Genomic DNA, 8,324 nt, shown 5'->3' with positions numbered 1-8,324 from the left:
TCATAGCCTTGTGTCTTTGTATCTGCATCATGTAATACAATTCGACTGGCAGCGTCTTCATTATTTGCACACAGGCATGTTATATCGCGGTGAATCTTAGAGTAGGTTGTTGTGGTTTCTTCGAATCCGCCACTGATCACAATTTCGCTGTCACCAAAATCTCCAGTCATCAATACTTCAGAAAGAAAACTAGCAAGATTAGCCTTGTTTTCTGTAAGGGAAATGAACCCTTTCCAGTTGCTTGGATTGTTCACATCCCTATCAGATATCAATTGTCTGACAGTCTTGATACTACTGCACTGAAGATCAATCGTGCCACTTTTGATAGAGTTTTCTTCATATCGATCAAACACAATATCCAATCTACTGGAACCCCTTCCTTGTGACCGGACACAATTTAAGAAGGTATCAGCAAGATCTCCGAATGTGGTTGCATTTGCTGGTTTACCAACAGCTTGAATCAACACCATTCCATCAATAACGGTGCACCTTTTGAGATCTGCATTTGTGGGTATTTCGGTCTGAGAGACATCTTTTGTCAGGATATCAAAACCTTGATCATCCGGTATTTGATTGAACATGTGTTCAGTTTCTTTGAGAACAAGCCGCCTTGGGGAAGTACAGTATAAACTGCTGGTGCTGTTGTCTTAAGTTGCATCATATCCACAAGCAAGACAGATCCCCACCTTGTGTAGTTGGTATGATCGTAGACCGCAAATCAGGGGAGCGAATGTAGATATATACAGATGCCATTATCCAACTCAAACAGCACGTGTAAATCGGAGTAATACAGAGACAAATTTTGTGTATCATCTCCAAAATAAAAGTGGTAGGTTCCAAGAATTGTCATTGTCAAACTTCCTGACAAGTTTACTCAATTCTTCACACTTTGTGTTGAGTTCCTCGAGATCACCAACACCAGCCTGCATGCCCCTCTGAACTTGTAGCCCATCAGTAACCTGATCTGACAACCTCTGTATAAGCTCTGTGTCAATGCCATTGTCTGATTCGTTTGCCCATGTTAGGAACTTTGGCCACAATTGATCCGCAGTGATTCAACTGTTAGCTTGTGTGCACGAAATACACGGTTCAACATTTTGCCTCTCATGATGTTCTCAGATGTGTTGATGCCAAATACACTACTATCTATCCATATGTCTTCAAGACCGGAAATGCTGACCTTTGCCTTGCAAAATTCAGCTGGGTGTTGAATCCTCCAAGCAAGATAACTGCAGATTCAAGATGATGGCTGTTGTTCCATTGCAGCAGTTTTGTTTTACAGTCTAGTTGTTTATCAAATGCTATTACAGTGTAGTGCTGTCCCAGACTCCGAATCATATCCAGGCATCATTGAATAACAGTCCAGATTGTGTCAAAGTCATGTGCTGGTGCATTTGTGATCGGCAGGCTACTTACAATTGTTGTCTCTGGCTCTGCTGATCCAGTTTTAGAATTGAAACCACTCCAAAATGGTATTGGCGCCTTGTCTCCCAGTCTTCAACAACCCAGACCATATCTTTAGCCTCTGCATCAATGGCCAATTGTTCGTCTGAGATGAACATATCTGCTGTTACTGTTGAATGAAATACTGGTGCTACTTTTACATCAATCGTATCAGCACTCTTCAGACATAATAGGGTGTCTGGTACTTTGAGTGATTTTGATAAACCCACCCACCCACGCCGTGGTATTTCAAGTTTTACTGTTTCTTCAGAAGGAGTACTTCGTCGATATGCAACTGTTTGAGAAACATGGAAACTATTCTTGCCATCAAGAGTTTCTGGGTTAACATCAAAGTTGTCATTTGCAAAACGTATATAACCAGGCAAGTTATCTGCGGTGAAGTCTCTGGAAATGATAACATCACCCCTATCATAATACTGTGAAACAAGATCATTAGCAATCGCAGTATCTGCTCGTCAGACAGCTTTATAACTAACCAAATTTCCAGCTGCGTGTAGTAACTGAACAAGATTTTTTGATCTTGTTGCCTGGTGGACTGCAAGACCAATACCTAGATGTTTTGGTATTACATGTTTGTCATGTGATGCAAGACATATAACATCCTGGGCTGTACTAAAGATTTTGTGATAATGCAAACTAATAAAATAAGTTTCAGCATTCAATTCTATAAAAATGTAGGGTGTTGTATTTGCTTGGTTTTGGGTTGTAACATTTGGGGGAAAAAATCATTGTTACAGTGGCAATCTTGATGCATTACCCAAAACTCTTCAAAAATATTAAATTTGGAATCCTAGCCATCATAAATATGGGGGTAGACACCAAAATTTTGCTAATCATATGATTGGAAGTGGAGATATTGAGGGAAGTAAGTTTTTGAAGCGGCCATTTTGAAATCCAAGATGGCTGCCAAAGTTGGGAAATGTCAGTCTGGAAACAGGCCTACTGAAACTCTATGGGGACCCTAGAAGTGATATTTGCCTGTGTCCAGCTTCTAACAAAAATGTCACTCTGAATAATGCACTTTCTGGATTCTGCCCCCTGACTATATGTTCACTCGCCCCCCCCCCCCCCCCCCCCCGAATTCTGCGATTGCATCATCATGCAGAATAGTTGTTCGTCCGCGAAAAATCACTTTTCGTTCAGAACACGTGAAGAATTAATAATTTTAGGCCGTGGAATTTGTTAAATCACCGCAAAATGTTCCATGTTTCTGAATTATTGCATTAAACATAGACTTTTACTAGTGTTTACTTTCGATACAGTAATAACTAGAAGCATAAAGCATTCGTTTCTTTTCTTTTAAGTCATTACAGGTTTCCGCCATTGAATCGTAATCCTCGCAAGACAGAGCTCAGCGGATTGTGGCGATATGTTCAGATCGTTGCTCGGTAAGTAGGTTACGGAAACCGATGAAAACGGCTTCCAATTACACTTTGACAGATTCCACAAATATGAAACTGGATTCAGCAATTCCATTCTATTTAATATATAAAAAAAAGTTTAAAATAAATATGTAACATTTTGAACATCTAGTTTTAATTAATAAGTGCTATTTTTCAGTCATATATGATGCAGAATTCATCAAATTCTAAAGCAGAATATGTCAAATTTTACCGCGGAATTTTATTTTTTTTGCCGCGGAATTCAGAGGGGAGTGTATGTCGTCAGTTGCCAGATCTGCAGTTATTCAATTCAGTTTCGACTGTTACCACACTCGACATCTTCAGCCCCAGCCCCAGCTCTGGTGTCTTTTGGGGCCTTAAATTGACCTGTGTTCTGTACAGTCAACCCCTGCAATTAAGAATATGTCAAAGGAAATAAAACATGGAATTGAAAAAACAAAACAAAATAAACAAAAACAACCATGAATATAGTCTTGGGCAAAAACGTACTGTAGAAAATTAAAACCTCCACGGCAATCTCCACGGCATTGCTGATTGCCGTGGGCAACTGCCGGGGTTGGTACATGTAGTGATATGTCCGTAAGGTGTTTGCCTCTTACAGATTCCATGAAGGTTACGCATAGACAAATCTAAAACTGTTATCGTAATTTGTTTGACACATCAAAACAACAACAACAACAACCACCCCCCAAAAAAAAACCCACAACCCACAACCCCCCCCCAAAAAAAACAAACACAAAAACAATAAACAAAAAACCCACAAACAACACAACAAACAAACAAAAAAACAAACAAACAACAAGAAAAAAAAAACCCCCAACCCAAACAAACAAAAAAAACACAACACAACACACACACACACACAAAACCCCCCACAACAACCAAGAAACGAACAAAACCCAACGAACAAACAAACAAGTCAAGCAAGAACACCTTTCTTTTCAGGTCGAAACAGTATTATCATCACCATCATCGTTGTTAATATCATCGTCATCATCATTATCATCATCGTCGTTATCACCATGGTCATCACCATTATTATTATTATTAGTAGTAGTAGTAGTAGTAGTAGTAGTAGTAGTAGTAGTATACTTTTCTACTACTTCTACTTCTTCTTCTTCTTCTTCTTCTTCTTCTTCTTCTTCTTCTTTCTTCTTCTTATTATTATTATTATTATTATTTAATCAATTGCCAAGATGGTTTTATTTTTGCAGGTGCCAACATTCCACAATGACTAACATAACAACAGTGGTTCTAAACGAAACTCACGATGATAACTCGAAAGATATGGATGCTGTACCCAATGCAACAGATTCGAGCTCATTTTCCTCCATTTTCTCAAATCCGGAGACTGCATACTGGGTCTGTACTGTGGTATTTATTGTAATAGGCTTGATAGGAAATGCCTGGGTCTTTCCGTTAATGAAGGACGTAAAGTTCTCATCGTTTATCCTACCCAGTCTATTTAATGTTCATGGCCGTCTCGGACAGTGCAGTTCTTATTATATATTGCATCCAGCTATCGTTGAAATTCTTCGAATCATTTCACATTATTGGGAAGTACGTGGCTGCATGCAGAATTTGGATGTTTTTGATGACCAGTGTAAACCTCCTGTCGCCGTGGTTGGTCGTTGGACTGACTGTGGATCGGTTCTACTGTGTTGTTTTCCCACTGACACGCGATCGATTCTGCACGCGAAGAAAAGCAAAGATCGTCTGCTCATGTCTGGCTACCTTGTCCGTATTACTGAATCTGCCACTGTTGGAAGGGGTGAAGACTGTCAAAAAGTCAGATACGTGTTTTGTGGAAAACCACATCGTCATTTACGTCGCTTTTATGCGTCTGGTTATCACCTCAAACCTTCCTTGTCTTTTGATTCTCGTCCTCAACATTGTGATTGGAATCCACATCCAGCGCAGCGCTGCTTTCCGAAAGAGATTCACCTCCACCAGCTCTGGCTCCAGAGACAACAAACTGGACAAGTCACTTCTCCCTCTAATACTGATCTCCATGTTGGCTTTCCTAACAACCCTACCTTCATCAATCGTAGACACCGTCGTAGGTGTCCTAATAGTAACCAAATCAGATTTGAACTCTTTGGTCGCTGTCGCCAAATTTGTGCAGCCATTTAACTTTTTATACATGATCAATTTTGGACAGAACTTCTACATCTTAATGGCAAGTTCAGCCAACTACAGGAATGTTATTAAGAGAAAGTTGAATTATTACAAGAGCATGTACTTACAGGAAGAGGATGCCAATCAGTTAAGAGTTCCAGTCCAGATTCCAAACACTGATGACACCAGGCCAAGTGTGACGGAGTTGAATACCAGATCGTTTTCACGCACCGATTCAACGTTAGTTGCTACTTCGGATGCAGGTGGTGGTTTTAGAAATGTGTCTGAATGAAGGCGTTCGCTCAGACACCAGTCTCACCCGAACATTGACTATGAGGGCAGTTCAACAATGTGTTACTTTACTTTTATTTGTAGTAACTTATTTATTTATTTACTTACTTACAGAATGCACAACTGGACCACAATTGTACGATGCATATAATTATACTATAGCCATTGATTACCAACCAAAAGGACGAAATCACATACTGATTAGTTCCTGGCATATCAGTAGTGGGAACAAAACAGCATCGTTTACTAACTCTAGAAAGTTCATAAAATGGTTGAGTTGTTTCCTGTCATTTGTTTTATGTGTTTGTTGCTGTAGCTCTTCTTTTCTTTCTCCTTCTGCTGCTTCGTCATCGTATTCTTCTTCTTCTTCTTCTTCTTCTTCTTCTTCTTTCACCGGCCTCGGTGGTGTCGTGGTTAGGCCATCGGTCAACAGGCTGGTAGGTACTGGGTTCGTATCCCAGTCGAGGCATGGGATTTTTAATCCAGATACCAACTCTAAACCCTGAGTGAGTGCTCCGCAAGGCTGAATGGGTAGGTGGTTTAAGGCTTAATGGGTAGGTGTAAACCACTTGCACCGACCAGTGATCCATAACTGGTTCAACAAAGGCCATGGTTTGTGCTATCCTGCCTGTGGGAAGTGGAAATAAAAGATCCCTTGCTGCTAATCGGAAAGAGTAGCCCATGAAGTGGCGACAGCGGGTTTCCTCTCAAAATCTGTGTGGTCCTTAACCATATGTTTGACGCCATATAACCGTAAATAAAATGTGTTGAGTGCGTCGTTAAATAAAACATTTCTTTCTTTCTTCTTCTTCTTCTTAATTTTATTATTATTATTATTATTATTATTATTATTAATATTATTTTAAATCTCCCTTTCTCTACTTTGAATTCCGTCTCATTTCTTCCCGATTGTCCACCTCCACATCCTAGTCCTTGTCTCTCCAATCGCGACAGCGCTTCTCTCTTGTGGTTATCCGTGTCATTTCCCATCAGCTTTAGCTGTGGGCTTAGTCTTAACGCGTCGGTGAGTGTTTAGTAGTTACTTCTGGCATTGCTAAGAGGCACTTGTATTAATATTAATATTACACTGGCTTACATGTATGTAGTATCGTAGTGGTAGGATATTAACCAAAGGGTGATTGATAATCGATGTGAGAAAGTGAAAAAAAGAGAGTTATTTTTTAATCGAAGGGGGATAATCGATGTGAGAAAGTGATAAAACAGTTATGTGCGAAGAACAATTTCATTGGTCGATTTTTAACTAAAGACAACATTATATCTATATATTTTGATCGTACCGAAATTTGATAGCAGGGATCACACAATTCAAAAAATTGCAGTTTGAGATGAAGTTTGCAATAAAGTGCCGAATTGCAAAAAAAAACAAAAATTCAAATTTCCGATTCCAAACTACTCTAACATGATCTCTGGGCTCAATTGAATACCACCAAACTGTATGTCTTTAACTGGGGGTGGTAAACAATTTCCCATTCCAAGTTTTATCAATAATAGCTTACAAAAATAAATATTTGAGTTTATTGCAAAGCGACACGCTAATGCATTTTTTCAAAGTCTCATTTCGCAATAAAGTGCCAAATTGCAATAAACTGCCTGTTTCAACAGAAAACGACTTGTATCATTTTAAAATCACTGTATGTGTTTAAATGGGGATGGCGAACAATTTCCCATTCCAACTTTTATCAATAATAACATATATATATATATATATATATATATATATATATATATATATATATATATATATATATATATTTTTTTTTTTTTTTTTTTTAGTTTATTGGAAAACGACACGCAAATGCATTTTTTCAAAGTGTCATTTCGTAATAAGTGCCGAATTGCAATAAACTGCGTTGTTAAAAAAAAAACTAAAAAAAAAATTCACTGTGTGTCTTTAACTGGGGGTGGCGAATAATTTCCCATTCCAGCTTTTATCAATAATCATTTAAAAATATATATATTTGAGTTTATTCAAAACGACACGCTAATACATTTTTTTTTCAAAGTGTCATTTCACAATAATTCAAAATCTCTAAAAATCCCTTTATTATAAACCCTTGGATTGGTCAAATTCGTATCACGTGATGATAAAAACTGGCATTCATAGCACCATGAATCTCAGTTTAGCACTATTTTTGGCTATATAGCCGGAACTACTTTATGAATTATGTCAACAAAGGAATCCCCGAGGAATTTCCTTGAGATTCTATTTTTAGACATCAAACAGTAATCGTCTGCTGTCAAACTTCTAAACATCTTCACATATAAATTATACCATACAAAATAGGTCGCTTGAGACATTTTTATTAAAGGTTAAAAGTTATTGAAATTACTTACGTTATATGTTTATAGTGAATTCAAAATCCCACAGCTTTGCCGATCCAAAAAAAGTATATAATTCCAATGAATTTTACAAAAGCGATTTCAAAAACAAAATTCAGTCAGTTCATGCCAACCATTAGCAGTAACACGCATTCAACGGCATTGTAGTATGACGTACACAACACATAGTTTCTAAGTTTGCGCGCCACTGCGATGCAATATTTAAACGAGTCGGGTTTTGAAACTAGGCATATCATGTACATGTCGGGACACAGGAACGAAGCTTCAATTCGAAGCTACAACAGAGCATGTTCCACTTTCCAAAAACGAAACATGAGCATGGCACTGTCAAATCTCACGAATACTTGTGTCGCACCACTTGAAGTCACACATGCCAAAACCATCCTGTTGCCACTTCCACAATTACAAGGCCAGTAAACACAGAAACTCGCGACACACCTGTTTCATCCATTTCCGGAAACATTGAAACCACTTTCTCCATGTCAAATCTATCAACACATGGAATTATCACGCACTCAAAATTTTATAACTGTAATTTCAACGTCGTAATTGGTAAATCTGGACAGTAATCAGAAAATGGCGCCCATCCACATTTCATAGTTAAATATTCATACACCAACCGCTTCACATATAAATTATAGCATACAAAATAGGTCGCTTCTGATATTTTTATTACAGGTTAAAAGT

The 8,324-nt window shown here is 38.2% G+C and overlaps 1 protein-coding gene across 1 annotated transcript; it reads left to right on the top strand.

Moving 5' to 3' along the window:
- The first annotated feature begins 4,341 nt into the window (after nt 1-4,341).
- On the top strand, nt 4,342-5,277 carry LOC121373146. Its single transcript, XM_041499600.1, has one exon. It carries the CDS (start codon nt 4,342-4,344, stop codon nt 5,275-5,277), a length of 936 nt encoding a protein of 311 aa, XP_041355534.1.
- Nucleotides 5,278-8,324: the final 3,047 nt, after the last annotated feature.

Source organism: Gigantopelta aegis, chromosome 5 (genome assembly GCF_016097555.1).
Source record: "Gigantopelta aegis isolate Gae_Host chromosome 5, Gae_host_genome, whole genome shotgun sequence".
Classification (NCBI taxonomy): Eukaryota; Metazoa; Mollusca; class Gastropoda; order Neomphalida; family Peltospiridae; genus Gigantopelta; species Gigantopelta aegis.
This window is presented reverse-complemented; position numbering and strand designations above follow the sequence as displayed.